This window comes from Habropoda laboriosa, unplaced genomic scaffold (genome assembly GCF_001263275.1).
Source record: "Habropoda laboriosa isolate 0110345459 unplaced genomic scaffold, ASM126327v1 scaffold96, whole genome shotgun sequence".
In the NCBI taxonomy this organism is placed as follows: domain Eukaryota; kingdom Metazoa; phylum Arthropoda; class Insecta; order Hymenoptera; family Apidae; genus Habropoda; species Habropoda laboriosa.
Genome location: NW_017100221.1, coordinates 1,086,420 through 1,098,569, shown reverse-complemented (window position 1 = coordinate 1,098,569; position 12,150 = coordinate 1,086,420). Strand labels below are relative to the sequence as shown.

The following is a 12,150-nucleotide window of genomic DNA, read 5'->3' as shown; positions in this document are numbered from 1 at the left end:
TAAATTTTTAATAATTTGGAGATCATAAAAGAATGTACCTAAATATTACTTGTTACCAAAAAAGAAATTTCAACGAGTATTACTAAAACACATGCAGTCTTATCGCAACCTTACACAGATCTCCGGCCGCCAGCATATCGGTAAAATCGGATATCGCGGGCTAAACGGAAAGGAAGGCAAAACAGGCTTGGCGCCTGACGCGTTAAATATACCGTTTTTACATAAAAATTGAAATGTTTGACATAATATATTTTCATTTGGAACAAAGTAAAGCAAAATTTGTCTCCCTTTTTGTTCAACACAGCAGAAAATACGATTCGTTTCAATTGCAAGATTCATATTCATACTTTTCGTTGCAAAGAGGGAAAACTATTAGAGCAGAGAAAATGTGTAAAAATTACCTTACGGAGAACAGAAATGATTAAAATTATGGTTCACGTGAAACAGTGGCAATCAGATTTATCGCCTACGTTTGCAGCGGGGACAAGTGTTAAAAAGTGTTCTTTTTTTTTTTTTTTGGCTAATGCGAAATGTTTCAGATAAATTGTCAGAAATTGCGAAATACGAGCTGGAAGAAACAACGATATCATTGGAAGTTCTGTAGGGTGGTGGGTTCACGAAGTACTAAGAATCTGTTTCTATTTGAAATTCGTGAACGTGATTGTTGTGCGATGTGTGAGACCTGACGAAACAATGTAAAAATTGTATTAGTCTTCGAAGAAAATTCTTGCTCTTATCTACTGTACCTACATTTGACGAAACGTACCATTCAGTCTAAGACGTGTACCCTGTTGGTTTTAACGCGAATAAATTTTCAAAGAACTCGACTGATCTTAACTGAAACGAATACAAACAGCAGAATTAGAATTACAGTGTTTCTCTTATTTTTAAAGAGTAATTTAATTTTTAAACATTTACATATGAGATTGGCATTGTTAAACAGCGTGGAGATAAATTGTTGCAACGATAGAAATGAATTAATAATAAAATATACGTGTATGGTAGATTTGGATTTGAAAAGAAAATTCTTCTCAAGCTAATCACAGTGTTCGAATAATAAAACGAATAATTCGATTACCGCGTAAGAATGTAACTCTATTTGCTTGAATAACTTGGATCATTTTTAATACATTGAATATAGTCATTTCGTTCAAGCATTTAATTGTACAATCTATCGCAAGAAATGTAATTTTTCTAATAATTTATGCATAATTTAATTTCTTTCCGTATCAACGCTTAAATCATGCCACAAATTATCAATATTTCAATTTTTAGCTATCTTTGAATTATCCAAATTCGTTTGTCGATACTCTTGAACACGTAAAATATTTCTTCTACTGATTATACTCTTTGTACAGCGAGATTCTATTTCATCTTCCAATTTCCAAAGGACATAGTAATATCGATTTAAACGTAATATTGAGTCGTTTGTTTTTTCAATGCGGTACAAGCCCATTTATTCTTATATCGAGATATTTAAAAATTGCGTTTGAATTAATTAAAAAATATTGGCAAATGTTAATAATTTCGTCTAAGATTTCTAAACTTGTATTGCACGATAACAATTATTAATATTGTTCAAGGAAAACGAGGTTTGCACCAAAACAAACCTTTATGCAATAACATTTGAGTCGTCTTTTTATAGGGTGCAAGTCCAATTTTGAGAAAAAGGAGTTGAGACTAATTTCGGCTAGACACAAATATCTTCTTTTCATATTTACAACAAAAAAATCAATACACTACAGTATTCTCGTGAACTCATCGAAAGAAGTCTCTCAGTCAAACTTAAAAAAGAAGACTTCTATGTGTAGGAACCGACGATGGAAAAGTATTGAGGGACCCAACGGGAATCGAACCCGGGGCCTTAGGGCTTATAGCAAGCCGAGGCTTTGCGCGCTACGCCAACCACTCCCTCTCTATTCTCCCTTCGAGGTTTCCTATTTGGGCATGGAGGCCCCGATACTACACTCGGCCATCCTGAACTGACATTCACCCTCGAATGTCCTCAGTGCAACACTTTCGGGCACACTCCCCCACACAGTGGCACACAGCCGAAACAACGCATTTTTGGGAGACGTGCAACCCTCAACATGTTTTCATCGCACACCTCCTGTGCTTCGTGCAGCCTAGATGCCTCCATCCCGGACGGGCCCTCATATGTAGGATCCGACGGAAAAAAATTTCGAAGGACCCAACGGGAATCGAACCCGGGCCTTCGGCTTAGCAAGCCGAGGCTTTGCGCGCTACGCCAACCACTCCCTCTCTATTGTCCCTTCGAGGTTTCCTATTTCTGGGTACGGAGGCCCCGATACTACACTCGGCCATCCTGAACTGACATTCGCCCTGGAATTGTCCTGAATGCAACACAAACTCAACTCAACACTTTGGGTTACACTCCCCCACACAGTGGCACTACTCTCCAGCCGAAACTCTGTTTCTCAACTCTTTTTGGGAGACGTGCAAAACCCTCTCATCACATGTTTTCATCTCACAGCGCCTGGTTTCGTGCAGCCTAGATGCCTCCATCCCGGACGGGCCCTCATATGTAGGATCCGACGGAAAAAAATTTCGAAGGACCCAACGGGAATCGAACCCGGGCCTTCGGCTTAGTACGCCGAGGCTTTGCGCGCTACGCCAAACACTCCCTCTCTACTCATCCGACGGAAAAAAATTTCGAAGGACCCAACGGGAATCGAACCCGGGCCTTCGGCTTAGCAAGTCAAGGCTTTGCGCGCTACGCCAACCACTCCCTGTCTATTGTTCCGCGCCGGTTTCCTATTTTTGTGTACTGAGGCCCCGATACTACATATGTTTACCTGAAATTAGCCTCAACTGATTTTGTTCCAAATTAATCTCACGCCACTTTAAAAAAGAGAACGGCCGGTATACGTAGTTTCCTGACTCACTAGAACCTTGGGAAATTTTCACGTTAACAATGATCAACGACCAATGAAAAATAATTCCGTTAACAACGAGAAACTGATCCATTTTACCTTTTAATGTCGTCGAATGAGGCGTGTGCGGTGATGAAGAGCGCTAACGAAAACCCCGACCTCCTCGTCTGACTCTGCCGATCGGCGCCTGGATACCCGATTATTCGGCGTACCGCTAATAGAGCCAGAGCTTTGCTTAGACGGTTGCGTTGGGAACGAAGAGCGACGAATAAGCGGCGGTGGTCTCGCACCTACGATTCCATATTTACAACCAATTTACCGTGCAATATATTATCGTTATTCTTCTACGTAGTATCCGATCGAAGTGTTCTAATTATACAGCTACCTAATAGGCGTAAAGCGGATCGATTCATGCCTTGCATTTCGAAAGACCTCTGCCTCGGTGGGAACTGCCACCGTACGGGAAGCTCCACCGTGGACGTTTTTCTTGAGCTGGCACTACCTGCCTTAGACGAGTCCTTATGCGTTTTTTAAACATATATATATACATGTTTGTATATTCGTGTCGTACTGTTTTCTTATTTATTTATTTATTTCTATTTGCGACATAGAGAACGAGAAAATGCATTTCGGTGCGCGTGAAATCAATCAGTGTAACGTTTCGTTGCATCCTCTGATTCTTTTTTCTTTTTTTTTTTTTTTCTACGAAAATATGCTTTCTACGTGTAAACATGACAGGACACTACACTCTCCCATATGTATATTAGTACTTTATATGTGCAATATGGTGTATTTTTATTTTTTATTCCTGTAGTGTCTAATCTGCGATGCTAATAACTTCTACATCTAGAGAGTTCTATTCTATGTAACATTTCGTTTTTAAATACCTTGTCCAACAATCAATACATCTGTCTGCTATGAATCTAGAGAGATTGTTCGTATCTGTACATTTACTATTTACTCTTATCGATGTCTTTTTTAGCTTACTTTCTTAATCGATATATTCTACTATATTTACACACACATATATATATAGATTTGTCAAGCAACGTTCATTTCAAATGTTTCGATAAACTCGCATCTCTACCTCTGCCTCTTAAATTCACCTGTAACGTACCTACACTGATTGGATTTGCAACCACGAAAATTATACATTATATACATAATTAGTAAAAATCATACACGTATGTATATATATATATACACAATGAAAAGATCACGGAGAAAAAAGTTTAACGGCATTAACATGAAAATTTTCAACAAGATAGAATGAAATTTAGTGCGGTTTCCGCTTTAATACCTTGTCTCTAGCGAAACGTATTCGCAACACTTCAACCAATGCGGCAATCGCTGAAATGAGAAGCATCGTCATGAGAATATGTACGGCGACGGGAACAGATTTCGTTCGACGATTTTTGCCATTATCTCCTACGTTTTCCGTCATGTTCTCCCCAAAAGCCTCCTCCGTAGCGATCTTCTTCGTTACGTTACCCCGATCGTTCGTCGTTTCGTTCTTACTCCCCGCCAATTTATCCTTCTCCTTACCGTCGAGCTTAGAAACGCTCGTGTACGTGCAATTACCGTCGTAGTCGCATCGATAAACCGACAACAATCTGTCCTGGTAGCCGAATTTCGGGCAACGTTTCAACTTCCGATAGTCCAACGGAATCGCTATCGCCGCTTGAACGGTCGCGTTCTCCGTCGTTGCCAACGTGTCGTTCTCACAGACGGTCCCGTTTCGATCGTAGTAATGCGTGGTCAATAGCAATCGCAGCGGTAGCGAGAGTAACACACCGAAGATCGTCAGTATCACGAATATGCTGACATTGATGCCTAACGAGATCCTTCTCTCGGACATCTTGGCGAAGGCTTGCATTTCTAACACGTTCACAACAGCATCGTACATCGTATGTCGTTTCGTTGCACTGTACAATAGACGAAGTTAAGATGCTGCACGTCCATTCTGGAACTTCTGTTCTGGATGGTTTTCGAGTTCTCTCTTTGCTCCAGTTCACATGACGAGAGCCGCCGAGGGTTGGAACAACTTTCGTATCGTTATCGGAGGGAACAATAGGGATCGACCACTGAGTATATCCTCTCCCTCTCTCTCGTTCAGACGCAACTGTTGCGCATTCTGTTGTGACTGCAGCTCCAAAGTGAACCTGGATGTCGGCTGATATTGATTTCCAGCCGGAGGAGCCGCGTTGCGCGCAAGTCTCGCGGTATATACCTGCTGGATATACCTCGGGAGTCCGTCGAGGAAGCTACTTACACTTGGCGGTAATTAAATGTCGTTTAAATTGAGCACCGTGTGGAACAATCAACGCCTACGACGGGACTTACCATCCCTCGCGTTCCAGAAACGCGTTAATGCGACGCGGTAATCGATCGTACGCGAGAGCGTCTTTTGTTGGATGACACCGGTGGTTTTCCGGGGAATTGGAAGGATGAGTTATTGGTCGACGATGAATTATTGCAGAATTGATGCTGCAGGGTGCGTTTAATCGATGGCTTTTAGGGAGTTAATTGGGTTGCTTTGGAGATTAGAGATAAGGAGGGGAAGAGGTTAATCTTAGGGCTGTCGTTGGGTCCTTTTTATTCTTTTGAGGGAATTTTTGCTGTTATCAAGTTTGTGTTTCTTTGATGTTATGTTAGGAGTTTGTTGTGTAGGTTCATATGGGCTGTTGGTGATAAAAATTGTTACGTTTTTGGTCTTTGGGTCTTTTTCAACCAGTCGCTGAGTGTATAGTTGAAGGGAGGTTTAGAAGTGAATGTAGAAGTTATTTGCAAGTATTGTTTTTTCAGAAGCTCGTAATCAGAAGAATATTTTCAAGGGATATACCGAGGTTTTGGTATCATTTTTGCTTAAAGTCACTCTGTGCTTGCATTAAAATAGAACATTATATTCTTAAGGAAGTGTTAGTCTCAAAATTTCTTAGTAACTTATTAGCAATTTTAAATTTACAATTTTAAAAAATTAAAAATGAAGAAAATATGAATGCTTAATATTGAAAGAATTTGATATTTATTAGCAATTCTTAAAGAAGGTGAACCAAAATTGATCTCTAAATCTAGAAAAATTTCTGTCAATTTCAATAATTAAGAAATAATTCTATTTCTCAGATTTTCTTAATCGTGTATTGCTTTAAATTGAGGTAACACGGAAGCATGCAATCAATGTATAGAAATACAAGCGCAGATTGAAGAGATAAAACTGTTCAGAAAAGTACAACTTGTTATACTTCTGTCGTATCCAAAGCATCTTTCTCAATTTTCAGATTGATTAGCCAACTCAAGGGGAATAAAAATTACCGAGGAATGTCAGTTGATGATGCATAACATTGGCGTGTAAATATAACTTAAAGGAGAAACGTGCTCCAATATCAGTGCATCTTCAAACTGACGATGAAGCCTAGTTGCAATACTAACAGTATGTCAGAATTTTTCTTTCCTTTCCCCGTGTTAACCAGGATTAACTACCGCGATCATTAGCTGAAGACCTAGTTTTAGATGAACTTCGAATCACCGATGCAAACAGCGCATTAAGTTCCTAGATAGTCATCAATCACTAATTAAGTTCAACACAGCTCAACTTCGACGATCAGATTGAAACTGGCACGTTCTCTGTTTTTACAGTTATTTACCGCTTATTATATGACGATTTACATAATTTTCCATCGTTGAGTAAAGCAGTAAAATCATGACTAAATTTCTAGTTAAATGGATCAACGCAGAGGTGTGGAATTTTTCGTACGATATCAACGTGACGTATGTGATATCTAAAGTGGGACTATAAAATATGGAAAGTAGAAAAATTTAATAATTTATTGCGTGCAATCGAGGAAAACGCGCAAATTCTCGACAGTAAAACGTCGTGACTTTTAATGCCACGTAAGAACAAAAAGGAAAGACTTTTAGTGTCACATGAAAATGTATTTTAAACTTAGAACACGAAATGCAACATCGTGACAACGCGATTTTTATATACTTTTCGGGAAAAGTCGCGATTTACTGTCAGGTGAAAATCTGCCTTTAGAATCGGGTCGGAAAATTCTCCTTTTCTCGTGGCAGTCGAGTAGAATCAATTTCTCGAATTCCATCTCGTAAGTTCGTGTCGAATTTTATAATTTAGATCAATATTTTCAAGGAACCTTCGAATTTGATAAAAAAACCTAAGCGCCTTCACGTTCCACAGTATTTTCCTATTGTTTTTGGTAAGATCATTATGTCATCGCTGTAGAATTTCCTTGGATTTTTGTTAAAATGTTTTTCACTTTCGGCAGGAACCTATAGAATGACTTAATATTAATTTTAACTCCACAATGGTGCACAGTTTGTTAACGTTATTTTCAAAAAAAAGGAAATTTAACCCTTTGATAGACTCATACATGCGTTCACAGAATACTATGAACGCAACCAATAAACTCATAATTTTAAAAAGTAGTTGGAGTGATCACGAACTCACGTACGTATATTCGATATAATTCTGTTTAAAGAAAAAAATTGAAGTAGTGACCTAATTACGTGTGACACAAGTAATCAGCACTCCGACATGGCATACAGTCCTCCGTCTGCAAAGGGTTAATAACGAATAAATCGTTTGTCAAAGATTCAAAAACACCGCGCAAAATATGACATCCCTGAACGCACATATTCCCGATTCCCGTAAAACCGAAAAATCTGCATGAAGTATAAGCCACGGAGGAATGGTGCACGTGGTGATAGTGTGTCCGAGGCCCAAAGGCGGCCACAACAGTCGATTCATCGCACGGTATACATAGGCGGTTCGCGTGGAGAGGAAGGACGCGGTAGCAAGGCGGCAAGGGTGCAACGGAACGCTTTGAAATGGGCAGGTTCTCTAGGTTGTGCATACATAAATAATATTAGACAATATCGAATTAAAATTCGCATCTTTCTGGCGAGCAACAATGGACCGTGGCTGCCCCAACAAAGGAAATGCCCGCCACAACGACGGCGGCGGCGGCGGTGGTGAGTGGTGGTGATGCTGTGGTGCTCGTGATGGTGGTGGTGGTGGTGGTAGCATGGTGGCGGCGGCATTTATAAAAGTAATAAAACAGTCGAACAACAACTCTGTGGAGTGAGTAGCGGCCGGGGAGAGAAAGAGAGGTAGCGAGGAAGGTGGAAAGGGCGAGCGAGCGGTATACTTGGCGAAGGTGAAAAGAGGAGGGCGAAAGGAGGTACAGAAAAACAGAGCAAAAGAGAGAGACGAAGCACAGGAGAACAGCGACCCGACCCGACCGACCGGTAGCCCAGCCAGCGCACGTATATCTTGCTCTGCTATACCCCGCGCCGATTCTTCGAGGTTCTCATTGATCAATTTATTCCCTTCCGAATGCAGCCTGGCTCCACCTATCATCCCCTTCCTGTACACCATTCGTACGGACAGTTTGCTTCGCGGTATGGAAGCGGGATAATTTTTTTAACTATTGTTTCTTCAAATGATAATCTCTAATTTTTCTAGTTTTTCTATTCGAATATTATTCAGAAAGTAATTAAACGTGTCTAACTCTGTAAAAGAATTCATTGACAGGGATTGATTCGACAGATAAAAAGAATGAAAATCGTTCGTGTAAACATAGGTCTTGATATAGCCTGTTTCGATGTTTTGTCGTTTCATATCTGACTTTTTTTTTTTAATAAATGAAAACGTTTGGGACTAACTCTGTAACAGAATTCATTAACAGGGATGTGTTCGACACATAAAAAGAATAAACATAGTCCTTATTTGGTCTTGTTTACGAGATATAGCCTGTTTCGATGTTTTGTCATTTCACATCTAATTTTTCTTTTCAAAGAATGAAGACGTTTGTTATTTTTTACTATTTACTTTGTACTAAGCTAGCCTTATTCTTCCATGTGTTTTAAGAATATACAAAGTCTGATTCGTCACCTAAATGTAGTGAAAAATGTTCGTATAAACATAGACCCTATTTAGCCTTGTTACGAGATATAGCCGGTTTCGATGTTTTGTCACTTCATGTCGTTAAACGTCAATTATGCGTTTTGGTACTCAAATTCGGCAACACATTGCAGAAACTGGAGTCAACCAATGTATCCTCCGAATTTCAAGTCACAAATTAATCCTACGTTTGCAATACCGCAACGATTAATCCATTACCCGCGAAAATTCAGACCCCATCGCGAAAAATCCCTGCCGTATCTTCTTGTCCCGATCGAATTGCCCTAAAAATCAGTTCGGCGAGTATCGCGAGCGTTAATTTAATCTCGGTACCAGTTCCGTACGCATGGTACATCCGCGGCCGATACCGGGAACCAGTTCTCTAAGCGAAAGAAGCATAATGAGCTTAGCCGGCGGGCAAACATCGAAAAACGATGTCGGGGCAGGATACGCGTGTATCGGCCGCGAACGAGCCGCAGGTGCGTCCAGCAGATTATCGGGATGCGAGCTCTGCGCGAAAGATGAGCTCTCTCTTGTAGGTTGAGAGCCAGGGTATGTAGAGCAGATGCTCTCTGGCCATGGCAGTGGTGGCGGGGTGCGTGATTTTTCACCGCCGACAGCTCCTCCTTCGAGAACCGCGCATTCCACCTCCTTCCTTCTACTTCGACCCCTCTCGCTTCTTCACCAGTCGGTCCCCTTCATCCTTCACTCTTCGTTCGCAACTGCTGGCTGCTGGCTGCTGCTCGTCTTTCTCTCCGTTATACACTCTAACCGCGAGTCTTTCTATCTCTTTCGGTTCCCTTAGCCGGGGAACATCGGCAACGTATGCCGCGGACACGCCACTGGACACCAGTTGCACGATCTTAGATTTGCTGATCTCGCGTCCAGAGTGCACCGACACATAGTGATGCGCCGTGGTGCAGCACGAGGGGCACGCCTGTGCCCGCTCGCGTGTGCACATCCACGCACGCGATACACAAAGGGCTCGTGACCGTTCTGAGAAATGATTTTCAATAATCGACCGGTGAGGGAAATGCGAAAAGGGAACTCTACTCACCGCGCCGGTTCACCGCAGCACACTCTGCGTGTCACGCCTATGCTAAAACCCGTGCCGCGGTAATTTTGATTGATTCCCCGCGTGCTGATTATCGCGTGCAACGCGTACACTGTTAGCGGTGATTTTCGCGGAACGGCTGGATCATGCTGCGCGAACGATTACGTCATTTTCCGCGAAGCTAAGTATGTTATCGGTCGGTCTGCTCTGCTTCGGTTTGTGTAGGTGTGGTTTAATAGCGGGACAGGTAGATGTCGAGACTAATTCGAAAAGTAGAGATTGAAAGTTGGTCGTTTATTCGGGGATGTATGGAGAGAAGTATAAGTATTTTAGGTCGGTAGAAAGCACCTGATCAAACTTTGTTAACTTAAATTTACGAGGACATGATATTTTATTAATGTTTTGTTATGTTTTACACATATGTGTACAACTGCTTCGATGCGTTGTAAGATTGAAGCTTTTCACGTGCCAGTTTCTGTTCTTCCTCTCTTTTTTTTAATACTAAACGAAAATTTGTGTTATTTTGTTGTTATTTACTTTACACTAGGCCAGCCTCATTTTTCCACATGTTTTAAAAATATACAGAAATTGATTCGACACCTAAAAACAATGAGAAAAGTTCGTATAAACATAGGCCCTATTTGACCCTGTTACGAGCTATAGCCTGTTTCGATGTTTTATCATCTCATATCTGACTTTTTTTTTTTAATAAGTGAAAATGTTTGCTATTCTTTATTATTTCCTTTATACTAAGCCAGCCTTACTTTTCCATGTGTTTTAAAAATATATAGGAATTGATTCGACGCTTAAAAACAATGAAAATGGTTCATAGAAATATCGACCCTAAATATAGTCTGTTTCGATATTTTGTCATTTCATATCTGATTACCTTGCATTTCAAGGCACGACTATGAACGAAATTACAAACACTCTTCATTGTCGGTCTAATTAACATTTGAAGAAGTCGTAATGCAAAAGTGAGATTGACAAGAATTGAGTGCAATCTTCCGAATAGATTAAGTATAGCGTATCGATCTACCCGTTTGACGTATTTTCACTATTTTTCACTCATATGTATATTTCTTCACAAATGATTGAAATATTTTCAAGAGCTCTCTATTGCCTCACAGAAAGCTATAATGAATTTGATTTATTGTCAGCGCTTTCATATTTGAACATAACTGCACGTGACGAGTTTAACTCGTTATGCAGTCTCAATAGATCAGCTACATTGAAATATCGATTACAGGTACGACGTATAGCTAGATTCGTATGTGAATGTTTTATCGATATTAAATCGTACGAAACTTGTATTTTCCCCAAATATAGATATGTACGTTCATGAGTCACGTTAATTGTTTTCGTTGGACATTGTATGTAAATTTATCCGCTGCGCTGACAGCTTTCGTTGAACGCATATGTGGGTTAATGCTTTAGCCTTCGGGAAATAGTTTGTGTACTTCATTATTGCAAGTAGTTTCTCCAGGGATCTAATAATACCCTAATTCAACAGCAGTATGTACCCTCGATGTTTAAAGTCATTTACATATCTATGAATTACGCAAGTTTCTTAAGGATCTGACTATAAATTTCAGGGAAAAATATTTCATCCTACAGCTTCAATTAATTTCCTCGAATAAGGATCTCTGTGTACCTAATCGTCTGGAGTAATATTCGCAGTACTTTCACTTAGCAGAAACTTAATACTTTATCATTAACACAACTATTTACAACCATTAGGCAACATTTTTTGAAAAATACAGAGTGCTTCAAAAATATGTTAACATTTATATTAAAGAATTTCTTTTGCAAAAGAAAATACGGTTCCAAGAATGTGAACAAGTGTAGACTCTTTATACACAAAATACATTTGTCAATATAATATATTGTGTTATCAGTTTTGTTTCTTTAAAAAAGTTACTTTCATGTAAATGTTAATCTTGTTTCTAAACACCCTGTATAAAATTTATACCAAGAACACTTCTATTCCCTATGAAATTCACTCGACAATAAATCAAATTCATCAAACTCGTCTAATGGTAAAAAAATTCCACTCTCCGCTTAAAAAGGCAAAATAATCGACCAACCCAAAATCACTAACATAATTCATGGGCACACTATTAGGTCTCCCACCGTCATCATCATTCCACCACCACAAAAATTCCACAGTTCACTTTAAAAAGCAAAAGAACCAAACCACCTAATACACCACAAAAATTCCACTCGTCACTTGAAAAAGCAACCGAAAGAACCAGCCCACCTAAAATCAGTAATACACTTCA

At 39.9% G+C, this 12,150-nt stretch overlaps 1 protein-coding gene across 1 annotated transcript; it reads right to left on the bottom strand.

Annotated features, from left to right (window-relative positions):
- Nucleotides 1–485: 485 nt before the first annotated feature.
- Nucleotides 486–4,892, bottom strand: LOC108571044. Its single transcript, XM_017933015.1, has 5 exons — nucleotides 4,195–4,892; nucleotides 3,280–3,412; nucleotides 2,994–3,184; nucleotides 767–837; nucleotides 486–682 (listed from the first exon to the last, which is right to left on the bottom strand). The coding sequence occupies exons 1-3, from the start codon at nucleotides 4,798–4,800 to the stop codon at nucleotides 2,997–2,999; spliced, it is 927 nt and encodes a 308-aa protein (XP_017788504.1). The 5' UTR covers nucleotides 4,801–4,892; the 3' UTR covers nucleotides 486–682; nucleotides 767–837; nucleotides 2,994–2,996.
- Nucleotides 4,893–12,150: the final 7,258 nt, after the last annotated feature.

Bases quoted from the DNA above. Each gene is read 5' to 3' on its own strand.
- LOC108571044 (XM_017933015.1), bottom strand. From the start codon at position 4,800: ATGTACGATGCTGTTGTGAACGTGTTAGAAATGCAAGCCTTCGCCAAG. The intron at 3,413-4,194 runs GTATTAAAGCGG...AAAACGCATAAG, and splicing joins TACGTTTCGCTAGAGACAAG to GACTCGTCTAAGGCAGGTAG. The intron at 3,185-3,279 runs GTAGCTGTATAA...ATGGAATCGTAG, and splicing joins ATCCGCTTTACGCCTATTAG to GTGCGAGACCACCGCCGCTT.